Source organism: Limulus polyphemus, unplaced genomic scaffold (assembly GCF_000517525.1).
Source record: "Limulus polyphemus unplaced genomic scaffold, Limulus_polyphemus-2.1.2 Scaffold1124, whole genome shotgun sequence".
Taxonomy (NCBI): Eukaryota; Metazoa; Arthropoda; class Merostomata; order Xiphosura; family Limulidae; genus Limulus; species Limulus polyphemus.
The window spans coordinates 190863-206085 of record NW_013666734.1 but is presented as its reverse complement, the minus strand read 5'-3'; the positions used below and the strand labels follow the sequence as shown (position 1 = coordinate 206085).

Genomic DNA, 15223 nt, shown 5'->3' with positions numbered 1-15223 from the left:
TTTAAAAAACTTTTCTGTTTTGAAGAACAAAAACTTGAAAGTGATCTACTGTTAAGTTCACTGTTCTAGGCCTAATTTCACAGTCTAAAATAATATTAATTATAAATTTTTCCCTTCCTTATTAAAATGTGTGTTTATAATACTTTCACTTTAGAATATAGCACAAAGTACATTTGTAAGGATTTCCATACTGTTGTGCAGTATATCTAACTAACAAATTTTACAAATATGATGTGACTGAAAGATTCCTAATGTACAACCTATTATAAGAATATCTTATCCGAGTCTAAGAAGAATGGTTTTCACTATGATAGAGACAATAAATATTTAATGTTGTAAGTTCTTATTATATATGATATTTTAAATAAAATGTTTACACTTGTCAAAAGTGAAATGAATTTCATGAGGAGGTTTTTGCTGTTATATTAGAGTTAATAATGTTTTAAATTTCCATCACCAGGCCTTCTTTGATGCATTCTGTGAGGAAACAAAACTTTGTTTTTGCAAAAATAATTGGTGTGAATAGAGAAATATTGTTGTTCTGAAGACAATAAGTGTTTGATTTTGGAAATATTACATGTGTATTTCAGTACAACAAGAGCTTCAAAATCAAATTATTCAGGAAAATAAAAATTCATTTATTTCTACAAAATTCTGACTTAAAACTTTGAAATGTTACGGACAATGGCAATATGAGGACCTACATTAAAGCATGTGTTTCTACTTTAGTTTGACAGAAAAACTGAAAGGCATCATGATGACTTACAGTACAGGTTGTGTTTCTACTCCTAGTTTCACATAGTAATTTAAGCAAAATTATGTAACTATATAATTGAAAATATACTGATGTACTCTTTTAATCCAGGTCTTAGGAATAAAACCGGAATATTCACAAAATTTTGATGATATCACTTGAGATTGGAGTTACATGTTGATATAAAATATGTACACTTAATGTCAGCATGTTGAGAAAAATCAGTACTCTCTCTAAAAAGTATTTCAGAATTCTCAAAAATTTAAGAAGATAATACATCTGGCTGTTTTTTTTTAATTTATTCTGAACAAACACATTTTATAGAAAATTAATGTGAAGTAACGTTTCTAAAGCCAACCAGGAAGAATAAAAAAAAAGCATAATCCATCAGCCTAATCCCCATCCTCTGATGGGTGCCCACTTTTAACAAAATATGCCATCAAGCTTTTTAAGCCCATTTACAGTTCAATTACAATGAAAAACACATGAAATTGTGTTTATATTTGTAGATGAAAGTTCTAATTTGTTACCTAAGGATTCTATTAAGAGAACATAATTTATTTTCTTATATTTTGATGACATCTTCTGGCCTTAACATGTTTGGGTTTAAAAAACATTTCATCAATTGACTCCAGAGCTTGTTGGTAACCTTTAACTATAATTAAAATAAAATCTCTAATTGCCAATATTAGATGGTAACTTTCATTTCGTGTTGATTCTGTGTACGATTTTGACACAATATTTTTGTACTGAAAACCTTGAAAATGTATCTTTGGCATCAGAATGTTATAAAGAATACTTCAATTTAGCAGCATGAAATGTGTTTGGGAGTATTGCCACATAAATGTCAAAGTTCACCCTTAAGACTTTTCACAACAGCAATACATGATGTGGAAATTTATGGAATGAATCAAATGATACAAAAAGCTGTGGCAAGTGCAAATATCACAAACTTCTCTTAGAAAATACATGATAACATGGAAATAAAAAGCCTACAGTTTGAGGTACTTCTATTGCTGCATGCTGTCTAAAGTGTTTGGCCTAGTAGGCTCACTGGTGTTTGTCCTCTTCACAAGTGTGGTCAACATGTACATGATGCTATCAGTTTTCTTGTCTAGAGCTGCCAGCTAAAAGATGAAAAATAAAAGGTATTAATCAAAATAGGTTTCAACAATGACATCAGGGTGTTACTACTAATTTTAAGTACTGAGTAAATTATGCCTCAAACTGTATTAGAAATAATTTAACTGAGCTATTATGGGCAAGAACAATGAGAAAGAATCAGAAAAAAAGTAACCTATGCCCTCCACATGCTTTCAAGTGCACCATATTAACATCACCATACAACCTATATAAATAGCATGCCAAAAGACTAACCATGCAGCTGCCAACACATCATCATACACTCTTATATTAACTGTTATATTTTACTTTTCAGCTCCAGCACGGGACAGGTAGATAACCTGACACCTATCTTGTGAAAGTGGTTTTTTATTGAATTACACTTTCATCATGACATTAATATTATGATGGTCAAGTAAAGCAAAACTTGTATAATTGTGATTATAACAACTGAAATAAAAATATTTACTTTATGACCTTAGTATTTGCAAAATTAACTGAAGAAGATTTTATATATTTCTATTTGATGTCAATCAACATTCATTATCTATATGTATAAAGCATAAAAAATTTGTCTGCCTATTTGTCCATTACCTAACTACCCCTGGGTTGCTGGGCCAATCTCAAACAAATCTTGTGGGATGACAGTTTGAAACAAGGGGCATGTTAATAGGGTGGGAGTTACAACCCCTTCCATCCCCCATTACTGATGTTAGTTAATGTTAACTACATTCATAGATGGCCTACATTCTTACATCAAACCAAAAAAAATTAAATTTTCTGTACACACAACATACCTACTGTGAAGAGAAGACACACAAACGTCTTATGTATCTCTTGGAGAGTGCACTAACACTCTAGGGAGGAATGCAATGAAAAAAAATGGCCGACACTATTGGAATAATACATAAACACAAATGAAGTATATACTACAACAGTCACAATAATGCTGATATGAAGATCCATTTCTTGAGTTATACCAACTTCCTACTTTGACCTGTGATCTTACAACTTCATCCTGTAAGTCACTTCTGCGGCCAATGATAGCCTATTAATTAATCACGTGAAACACTGTGGAAGGACATTAAGAGCTGTATGTTGAAAGCGGGTAACAGAAAGCACCCCTATCACCACTACCTCTTCCTATAAAGTCACCCTGAAAGACTGCCAAATTTTGTGAAGATATACCCACTATATTGAGAGATATAAGTATTAAATCTATAAAGACTTTAAACGGGTAGAAAAAAGTCATGTGATCGGTCAAATTGACCGAGCCCGTGTTGAAAGTGTTAACACAGTTATTTGAAGTAGGCTTGCAACATTAAACCTGACATTTGAAGAATAAACTCAAGCAGGTCTACATTAAGACAAGAAAAGTCAAGATACATAGTTAAAATACATTCACATCATGAAAGTAATACCACCACATTTAGCTGAATTTAAACTCTATCATACCATTGGCATCATGATTACTGATATTGCTACGTTTAACACAATGTGTCATTAACACCAGGTTAAACAAGTTTATTAGATTTTTTGGGAGTAAATTACAAAAGCATATTTTCTGGGCTCCTGAAGAAGAACAGTCACCAACTTGAAAGTGCTAGAGTTTCTAGGTCTTTTGAAATCAACTTGATTTTCTTTTATTATCATTTGTGCTAATTCTACAATCATGGTTTTAAATAAGTATGACGTGGTTGTGAAATGCAATAAAACAATTGAAAAAAACTAGGTATAATGGTGATGCTTCACTATGCATGTAACAGCTGCTTAAAAATCATTCTGCTCCACTTACCTGCTGCTCCATGCGGTGGAGTCGTGCACCAATAGTCATTGGTTTCATCCCTCTCTCTCCCAAGTAAGACCCAGGTTTACCAAGTGTTTGGTCCAACCTGTGGAGAAATATTTCCTGGCTTAAGAAAAGAAACACTACCTATGTATCAGATCTTGTATAATTCCTAGTGTTAGACCCATAAAACATCAAGCTACCTAATTTAGGAAAATCATGCTGGTGTTAGTAGATCCACTGTAGTTCATTAGATTTTTTTCAGTTAATTACAATATATCTAGAAAATTAATCAAAATCATCTCACCTTCGCTGAAGTTCTTTGATCCTGACCATCATGTTTAGATGGCCTTGAGAATACTGTTCTATTACATCTCGTACATCGTAGGGCTTTCTCGCTTGCTATAATAAAATATTATACTGTTCTATTTCTACTAATAGACTAAAGGTGTTTCCAGTTTTTTACCAACAAAATATTACACAACAGTTTCTAGATTAAAGGTTTTTCTGGTTTGCTATAAGCAAAAAATTACACTGTTCTCTAAAATTCTACACTAAAAATGTTTTGGACTTGCTACGAATGTTCAAATTGAGAAGGTATGGAGAGGAACACAGTTCCCATTGTTAAAATAGATATCAATTTCACCTCCCTTGCTAGTAGAATCATGCCACAGGAGAAATTTCCGAGACTTGACTGGTGAACTTTGGCTCAATTAACACGTGCATAAAGCTAAAGTCAGTTGTTTCTCTCTGTACAAATATCTCCATCAATCATTAGCAGGTGTGTTTTTTTAGTTTGCTCTTAATGTTTTTTTAAAGGAAAGTTATTTTTAAATCTTAATTTTAATTTAATTAGTCAATGATTATTGATGTCATTAAATTCACAGTGTATTTGTATATGTAAGAGTATCAGTTTTGTTTAAACTTTTTAAGTAGTACAATTTGAGCACTGCTTGCTTCAAGATAAATAAAGTCTAGTATTTTCTAAGGTGGAAAACATTTAAGGGTTCATTTACACAATAAGAAAAATGACGCCCTAAACAACCATATAAAAAAAGTAATAGTAACTGTTTGTATTAATCTTGTCAGGAGATACTGAAGTGAATCAAGACCATCAGAGTGTTAAACTAAACTGAGTATAGGAGAAAACACTATCCTTATAAAGAAAAAATGAAAGTTAAAAAACTAAGCAAATATAATTTATGAACATATTAGTACATCGGATAACATATATGAGGAATATTGACCCTAGAACACGAGAAATCACAATGATCCCGTACAAGTTAAACCAGTATTCTAAACTAACCATGCTGGCATTTTAGGGTTAAAGACAAGTCTGAAAATAACAAATTAAAGATATTAAAGAAAATAATGCAAGACCTAGTATGGAAAGTAAGGCCCAGTAGGATCTGAAAAAATTAATGAAATCTCTTTGAAAAAAAGAAATAGAACAAAATTAGTTTTGAAATGGTATGTAGAAGTGGCCAAAAAAAAAAAAAAAGAATGGATACACAGGACCTATAATCGTAAAAAATAAATTTTTTGGAAAAATAAAGAGAGGCTTTAAAAAAAGTATATTTTTTATTCAATAAGATTTTGATTAAGTACTTCTGGACCTGAGAGATGTCACCGATACTTCCCAAATTTTTCCGTCTCACGGTAGAAAAACTTAATCAAATAACCTGAAACTTAGTACAAACTATGTATTTAGTTCTAGCCTATTATTTGATTTAGTCTTTCTACAATTGTTTAGGTTGTGGAATTTCCAAAATTGTACAGCTGTTTTTCAAAACAATATTAAAAATACTTCCTTCTGCTTTACAATTTAACTTTTTTTATTATTGTTGATTAGAAGGTTTCATTTTATATATCCAGTCAGTTTAACTCAATTGATATTCATTAACATATTTGTTTCAATATTTTACTTTGCTGATAACAGTAATCACTACTTCCAACTACACATCATGAAAAATGTGGTAAAAAACTTGATCTGTAATTTATTCCTAAGTATTCTCATTTGATTCCTTTGTTCACGCCTACAGGAACTCCAACAGGTCAATATCTGAAGAAACCACAAATTACTGTTCAAAACACTTTATTTACACTATATTGACATAGATGGTTTATGTTTACTCTGTCCATTGGCTCTACCACTACTGTCAAAGCTGAACTCCATTAGTAATTGTTCTGTTCACACATAAAAAGAGTGCTAACAAAGGGCTGTAGTAATAAAACCATATGAAAAACAATACATTAATCATTATACTTTCAAGGGATGGCAGTTTCTTAGCAAATAAATATCACTACTATATTTCGGGATGGGCAGGAAAAAAATAAATAAATAAATATGTTGTATACAGGGAAGACTCCAGAGATGTGCAGAAATGAAAGTTGAATGTTTCTTTAAATTTGTCTTTGTGAATTAAGCTAAATGTTGTGTTACGATAGCTATACATTATGTACATTCAGGTCATCTATATATAATAAAAAGAAAACAGACATTTTCAAATAATTTGAGTACCACCTGTACAATAAGATTCATTTCACAAATTATTTTTAATTAATTCTGCATTTCTTATGTTCTCCCATCACACTGAGGCATGTTGTTGTTTAAACACTGTTACATTACCCAGCTACTGCTTGTGTTTTGGCTGTATGCTTATGTATTGAGTCATGCCTGACTATTAAAGAACAGATTTATATCTGTTGAATTAGGCTTCATTTTAATATGTTGGTGTATATTTTATTATTGACATATCTGTCGTGCTGAGGGATGTTCCATTTCTGTGTTAGTATACACAAGAAAAAATAAATTACAGATTGTCTGTTGTGATTAAATCCACATTTAATCTCTCCTTAAGAAGGTGTAGCAATACAAAACATGTTCTACTCAAAACTTACTCTATTATGACCAGTGAGCATCAGTATTTCAAAATGTAAGTGAAAGTAATATTTTAAATTCTATTTCAACATATTCTACCCAAAATATTTTAGAATTACTATTTTGTCATTTTATAACAAAGAAAAAAAACAATAAAAAAATGTTCAAAGTTTCCTTTCTGCAGAGCTCTCAGGAGTCTTACTTGTAAACAACGTACCTATAGATTTTTTCTGCTTAACTCAAAGCATAGGTTTATATTTACTACAAAACTATCATCATTTGAGAATATAGTTATCCATGTCTTGTTTATCATAAAATTTTCCTTATCTTTCACTGGTTTTATTATAACAGCCCTTTGTTCCCACAACATGTAGTCTGAAAAGTTACAAATGAAGCATAATTTGATTTGGTTTTTCTTACGTTGTGAGACTTCAAAAATTTTATTTGGAAGACATTGTTTAGAAAAAAACATTAAAGATATTCTTTTCATCTTAGAATTTTTATTATTATTATTGATCAGAAAGTTCCATTTTATATGTAGTCAGTTTCAACTTAACTGATATTTACTAATGTATTTCTTTTGATACTTTATTTTGGCAATTGCATGGTCTCCTGCTACAGGCAGGTTAACTACCTGTGCTCCTTGAGGTCATGATCATCACCTGTTAGAAGGAAACCTGCATGAGTGAACCAATAAAAGGCATAACAATTGGAGCAAAGATATCATCCTTATAATGAACAACAGTCAGTGCTCCAATCCTGGTGATGTAAATGTCCATACATCCATTAAAACTAATTCCCTCAAAACTACCATAGATCTTTCTCAAAATCTATCACGATCACTAACTGTGGAGTCAGCACAGTATTCTACACGCCATCTCCACACAATCCAGGAAATATCATGAAAGTCCATACAAAACTGTGAAGAGAATAATATGTTAGTGGTATCTTTGCTAACCATCAAGAACAAGGTCTTGTCCTTTTTTTTGTGGAGAGTGACCCAGTATCTTGTCCAACAGTCTGGTTATCAAACTTTGAGAAACTCCCTAACTAGTACCCACTGATCTTTGTGGTAAACTATTCCGTAGCACATCCACATTTCTATTGGTCTCATTTGGTTATAAGTAGCATTTCTGGACCACTTTTTGTGTGGAAAAATTCTTTCAAAATTAATAATCCTTTGGAAATTCAAACTTTGAAATTAGTAAATGTAACTGAATGTAAAAATCCTCTCACACCTGACACTGAAATTTATTATGTTACACAATGAGCATACCTGTACATGCACCTCATGCTTGTCAATAGTATGTGTTGTTGGAAGATTGATATTCAGTTGCTGAATAACTGAAATAACTTTTTATTTTCAGCAAGTTTTAAAACTTTTTGATCTGTAATTCATTTTGGCCAATGAGATTATGTCATGCTTGTTTTCTATATATTGTTGCACCTTATTTGTGGAGACTTGTGCTTTAAGTATGTTCTATATATCTAAAGCACAAAAATCTGTCTGTTATCTAACTACTCCTAGGTCGCTGGGCCAATCTCAAACAAACTTTGTGGAATGATAGTTTGGAATAAGGGGCATGTTAATGGGGGGTTCAGAACCCCCCCCCCTATCCCCATTATTGCTGTTATTGAGCATTTATTATCTTTGATATAAGTTAATGTCAACTACATTCATAGATGGTGCCATGTCCTTACACCAAAATTTTTTTATCTAACATGCATACTGTGAGGGTAGGGCACACAAATGTCTTGTATATCTCGGATAGTGCACTAACACTCTCTATAAAGGAATGCAATGAAAAAATAGCCAACACTATTGCAATAATACATAAACTAAACTGAAGTTTCTACTCCAACAGACACCATATAGCAAGCTGAATGAAGGGCCATTTTATGAGTTATACCAACTTCCTACTTTGACCCGTGACCTTTCAACTTCATCCAGTAAGACACTTCTGCAGCCAATAACCATCTATTAATTAATCACATAATACACTGTGGAAAAATATTAAGAGCTGGGTGTTGAAAATGGGAAACAGAAAGCACCCCTACTGCCACTACATAGGCTGCTACCTTTTCCTGTAAAGTCACCCTGACCATCGAACAGTGTATACCATGTTTTAAGTATATACATATAGAAGAACCTCAATTATCAGGAACCTTGAAACAACAGGCACCCCACCATTAAGAGCAGACCTTTTCAGTCTCTTTCTTTTTTCTACTATTTGTAACCAAAATAAAGCTTGCAATAACAGGCACTTCAATATTCTGGATTAAGGGCAGTGTCTTTAGTCTCATTCTCTAAATGGGCACTCGATAAAGAAGGCAGTTATCTTTGTATGCCTATACAGTACACTGCTAAATTCCAAACATCCCAGAAGGATGACCAATATTCAAACACTTGCAATGTTTAATGGATCGGCTCCAAACCATGTACTGTAATAAATGTTTTCACAAATTCAAAGAGCAATCTTATTACTCTGAGGAATTCTCGTTGTAAACACTGAGGGACACGATACATAAGCTGATACCTTTCACATCACATTCTCGGAGCAGAGGTCAAGTCAGCTCATTTCTGTGCACGTGCTTTGTTGCTCTTGAGAGTATTATATTACGGTGTATTGTAAATAGTCTAATGACACAAGCAGTGATTTGTTGCTTTATTTTCAGTGGATTTCTACTTCAGCCATTGAAAATAAATGTGAAATGTTTAGCAGTTCAAATTCTGAAGAGAAGTACTTTGAACCTTTGTGACCAATAATAAAGAAAAAAGGGCACAACTAGTCCACCCCTTGGCAACGTGCAACTCACGAACACCTGTGTCTTGCATGCACCAAACAAAATGGGAGACCTTAATATTCAGAAATTTAGCACCGTCAATATGGATTCCAGCTTTGCATGGCTTATTTTTTATACTAAGGGCCTTGCTAAAAAAGGGCATTTGGACATACTTGGAAGGGTGCCCTTAATGTCAAAGTTCTACTTGTATTGATGAGGTAATAATGAACACTGTAATAATATGTTATGTTATACATAAATTGTGTGAAAGTTAGGATTTTTGTGTTAATTATCATAGCATCCACCCACACATTTATTTAAAGTTCATAACCTGGACAAAAGATGGGTCTCTCAGCTTGTATGTAATAAAATATACATTCTTTTTTTTTAAATGTTTTTCTTTACACTAAAGTACACACCTATTTTTTATGTGTTTATAACTTTAAAACTTATACAACTAACCAGAATGTTTTTAATCTATATAAAAAAGAAACAAAAAAATGTTCAAACTATGACAATGCCAATAAATTACTCCATTATATTCAAAGTTTTGATCAATGTATATAAAACAAAACAAGGAAATTTATAAGTAAAATATACCCTAGACTAATTATCTTTTTTCTTTTAATGAGATCATTTTCAAACTACACGATTCACGTCTATGATTTTCTACTTCTATCTAACATGTGGTTTTATCAATGTACCATGAAACTAAACATGGGATATAAAGAATTTAGTTGAAAAAAAACAGATATTTACCTGAAACTTTCTTCTTGCTACAAAGTATTTTATCTTCCTAATGGCTCTTATTGCATTCTTATGGGCTTCTGTGAGACTAGAATAAAACAACATACATGGTGAGGCATCCAAAACATTGTCAGATTTCAATGATATTTGGATACATTACTTCTATAGGCATATAAATGCAAGTCCTGGAAAAGTTTTCTAGCTCTTGTGTTTTGTGTATTTACAGGTAGGTAACAAATGTGCTAAACATATTCACTACACCAGTATTATTAATAAATTAAGAGTAAATCAAATTAAACATTCAAGAAGTGCCAAGGAGCAGTCACAGTGTCCCAAACTCATATTACACAAGATAAATTTGGCTTTCAAACACAACTGTCTGTGACCCACCAGTGTGTCATGTGGTCCATAAGTAAAAGTTGGTTGTGACCCACACCCACAGGTGGAGCACATGGCAGTGAACATGTTAAAACTAACACTGCAGCAGTAGAGGACACTCACTGTCATTTATGGAGTTCATTGGTTCCATAAATAGAGAGTCACTCTACTGGATGTGTGGTATCTACCAGGGGACATGTGGAGGGCACATTCCATTGTGATAAAAACCTGCTCTATATACACACAATATATATGAATATAAGCCAAATATTTAATCAATAGGTTTCCAATTGATTTCAGTAGTTTTGAAAGTAATCAAACGTTAAAAATGAGTACTGTTAATAATAATTATTGTTTTTAGGCTTGTGTTCATTATCATAATTTTAAAAAGAAATTTCAGGATTTCTCTTTGTTAATTATTTTTACACATAAGTACTATAAAATATTTTTCATACATTTTATAACTTGTAATGAGTAAAATTTGGTATTTGTAAAACAGATTTCACTGTTAAGAAAACCTGGATTTTAAAAGCTGAAAAGATTCCCTCCATGCACACCAAGGGGCCAATGAGATCATTAGTCATTTTGATTTAACACATTATTTGTAAAAAAATATAAACCAGTCACAATTAAATATTAGCAAAAGTACTAGTGCACTCCAACATCTACTAAAGGTGAGGTCTGGAAGAGTTTCACAGTTTTGCTATATCACAATAAAACTGGTAAGAGAAATGTTTGATAATGATGATCTAATATTAGTAAAGTATTTTAATCTTATCATCTTGATAACTGAGCATGTACTACATAATTTGTATTTTATATTTATGGCAAAGCTAATTTTGAGCTACAGACCACAGGGAAGGCTGCCAGTCATCAGTTTTCTGCTACTCATACTAAGGGATTGATTGTCACTCTTTTAAAACACCCACAGCTTATCCTTCTCACTACTGGCTCAGCCAAATCAGCCCAGTTCATGACCCCTAATTAACCTTTATAGTTTCCATACTAAAACTTCTAATATATTTTGTGTATCTTTACAAAATTTCTCAAGATTTCAGTAAACATTAAGTCTTTTGCAGAGAAAAAAAATCAGAATTTTTAATGAGTATTTTTCCTAAAATTTTCTCCATGAACATATGGAGTCAAAGTGTCGACTACTCGAAGTGTAAAGTGAGTTTCACGTTAAGATTAAAAATACTTTTATTCATCATAAAATTCTCAAATTTCATTTGTGTAATCTCTAAAAACTCCTAAATAAATTACAAATGTTTTTTGAGTGTAACTTTATATCTTTAAATGAGAAAAGATATTTACCCTAACTCTAAATGAGGTTGGTCAATGTGACTTACCTCATAACCACCAGAAAAAACAAACAAAAGTGAAATAAATCTAAATTATCCTTTTTTTATTTCTAGAATGACTTAAATTGTAACATGAAACTACATTTGTTTATCCTAAATAACTTTGAACTTGTAACAGTATACATCTGTTTCTACTTAAATTTTATTGCCCTTTGAACTGAGTCTAATATTCCCACCACACAAGTTGTAAATCGCTGTATAGCTCACATTACTCTATCGAATTATGTAACACACAGGCTACCTACAAGTTGATTGTGAGCATACCTCATGAAAAAGTTTTATTATTATTATTATTCTTTACCTAATCTAACCTAAAAAGTTTTACAAGAAATAAAGTACTTACCTGGGTCTTCCTTTTTTTTTGGCTGTTGACTGTCAATGAAAACCTTATTTTTTTATACTAATGGTGCTACTGCAATAAATAATTTTTTATTTAATTAACTAATGCACCAAAGAATACAGAATAGTAACATCCAAAAAACAGACAATGTCCTATAACTATCATGATTTTTCTGGCTTTCTAACTATGCAATAAGAGCCCTTAAACATTTAGCTCAGCTCATCATTATGTTTCCTGTAGGAAAAAAGTTTGAGCTGAAAGCGAAGTAGACAATCCTCTGTAGAGAAAACAACATATCATTTCATTTGATAGATCAAAACCTTGGCTTTCTGTTGGTTATAAATAATATAGTATTAAATATCAGAGAGAAATATTTGCAATTTATGAAAGAGAGGATGTGACAGGTGGGTGTGATAAGAGGGGTCTGATTTTCTAGCTAATGGCTCTGTAATGAAATAAGATTGAAAGATTGCTTTGTCTGAGCAATGACAATATTATAATGAGTAATTTACATTAAATTCCATACTTCTCAGAGGGATGGTAAATAAATTATATCAGAGGGGACACGTAGAGAGCAAATGTCATAATTTTTATTCTAGGGGAAATTCAGGATTTTTTAAATATTGCCTTATAAAATTAAAAACTTAAAACTTATACAGTATTAAAAATTTGATTATTAGCTATGTTTTAATGTCAAGTTAATTTGTTTTTCATGAAAATAAAGTACTTTAATTAAATTTTGAATATAACTTCGTAAAATCTCATGACATGCACAGAAAAGGATGCCTTTATGGAAAGAGTTAAAGAGTGGGGAATATTTTGTGGTATTGCATGGATTCAAACTCAACTTGTCAGCTCCAAAATCCAGAGCTCTACCACAGGGCCAGTCTGTGCCCTATATGGAATAAAACTTTGCTAAAAATAACCTTCCAGCACTTGCAACCTCGCATACAACTAAGCAAAGCTTGTAAATATGAATAGCATTCATTTTTTAAATCTAGATGTCTCTTCAGATGAGCTTCAAGTTTTGTGCAACTACCAGCCCACACTGGCCCCATTTACATCAGCCTAACCATGACATAAAAGCTAATCTCCGTTTCTTTTACAATAACCTTAGAACACATACACTGGCCACCTCTCATGTTCATATTCTGGCTGCCAGCTAGTTCATGAGATTACACATCATTTCATTTCCACATGCACAGAAACCTCCAAACTTGGCTTGTATCTAAGTGATGGTACTGAAGACTCTGGGGATGCTGCCACAGAGTTGTTTATTCAGCAGATGTTGTTGCCAAACATCCAAGGTTTTGTGATAAAGATGTAGCACCCACCCAGCTTCCTCTACAGTTTCTTGTTGACTGCCTATGTCTTAGCCCAGTATAGCAACACACTCTACAGCAGTATTGTAAAATATCCTTTTGAGGTTTCTGGATATATTTGACTGCCGTACATTTTCCAATTTACTGCATGATGACTATTCCAATGTAATATAAGATTTAATGCCCTTTTTGCTACTGGCAAAGTCTCTCTACGGCTAATACTAATGGCTGTTCTTATTGCATTATACAGAATAATGGTAAACAAATATGGTGCCAAGATGTAGGACACTTGCCAAGATGTCAAAGGTATCTATTTTGCCATATTTTTTTGTATAAGACAACAATTACCCTCACAACCTCATAAATAATTCCATAAACATGCAAGATCCCTTTCATCATAGTTGTGTGAAGGAAGCTTGATATCTATTAATGTTATTTAAGCTTGACACACTTTTGAATGTGATTTGTCAAACTTTGAAATGATTCTTTGTAGTTTTCCTCTGAGACTATAAGTGAAAATAAATTTATTTCTACCATTTTTTTGTGTGATGTTCCTTGGTAATGTGTAATATTTTCTTTACTGGATTACCTTTTTTTGGGTAACCATTTTATAAGAAAACAGTATTTCAATTCTGTTTCTTGGTATTCAACACTATAAACTTTGTTAGATTTTGAAGTCAATGTTTTCAAAATCAGATTTCACAGTATACGGATGTACTGATAAGAAATTAAAATATATCTGTCAGTATGTGTGTTCTTTCTCCACAACAAAGTTTTTACTACAGATGAAACTGGATCTTTATGAAGTGAAATGTCTAGGAAATACAGAATGTTATTTTCTCCATTTCAAGCATGAATTATATGGCACTGTTTTGAAGATTTAAATGTGAATGAAATTGTTTAAGATTATTTGATCATTTGAACCATGAAACAAAGATGTCATCAGCACATCTGATTCATAATTATAGTTTATGTACAGCAAAGTCTATGGCAGCACAATCTAACCTCTGAGAGAGCTATGAAACTACTAATTCATAGATATAAGACTAAATAATCTATTATAATTTCATTAGATTAGTGATTTAATCCCTATATAACTAATTAACAATATTTTATTACAATATTACATGATATGTTTCTACTGGAAATATTTTTGAATCTTTTTTGTATTTTTTTAATGATTATTTATCTTAACCATTAACCCTCTCGCCCCGGGTATCCTTTACTGCGCATGACACAAGGATTTAGTGTCTTACATTGAAAATTTTATTAAACTACTTTTTGTTTATGTTATACCAATTAGTATAGCATAAAATCTTAGTTAATAATCCATATTTTAATAGTATATAAGTTTTAAGTTCTTAATTTTATAAGGCAATATTTAAAAAAATCCTGAATTTCCCCAAGAGTGACACATTTTCTCTAGGTATCTTCTCATCTCTATTTTGTCCACCCACCACCCCCAGAAACAATGAAATTAAACATAAATTACTCACTATAAAATCGTCATTGCTAAGACAAACCATAATTTTTATAGCCTTCAATTTTGTTTGGCTACAGAGCTATCAAGAAGAATATCAGACCCCTCCTCCCACATCCTCTTTTTCAGGATTTGTTAATAGTTCTCTCTTACATTTAATTATAAATTACCTATAACCAATAGAAAGTCAAGTTTTTCATCTATCAAATGATGTATTGTATAACGTTGCATAAACTGACTATTATGAATACAGAAATTGTCTGCTTTT

General features: G+C 31.8%; 1 protein-coding gene across 5 annotated transcripts in view; it reads right to left on the bottom strand.

Annotated features, from left to right (window-relative positions):
- Positions 1-1469: 1469 nt before the first annotated feature.
- LOC106462241 (potassium voltage-gated channel subfamily KQT member 1-like) overlaps positions 1470-15223 on the bottom strand; it is a 51793-nt gene continuing 38039 nt past the window's right edge. For 4 of the 5 annotated variants that reach the window (XM_022389441.1, XM_022389439.1, XM_022389437.1 and 1 more), the window contains 4 exons: positions 10087-10162; positions 3970-4064; positions 3672-3768; positions 1745-1881 (listed from right to left, as the gene is read on the bottom strand). In XM_022389441.1, coding sequence (XP_022245149.1) covers positions 1765-1881; positions 3672-3768; positions 3970-4064; positions 10087-10162 — 385 coding nt within the window. In that variant the 3' untranslated portion in view covers positions 1745-1764. Of the gene's footprint in view, positions 1882-3671; positions 3769-3969; positions 4065-10086; positions 10163-15223 lie in introns of all 5 variants that reach the window. The other variant, XM_022389440.1, reaches the window with a different exon arrangement.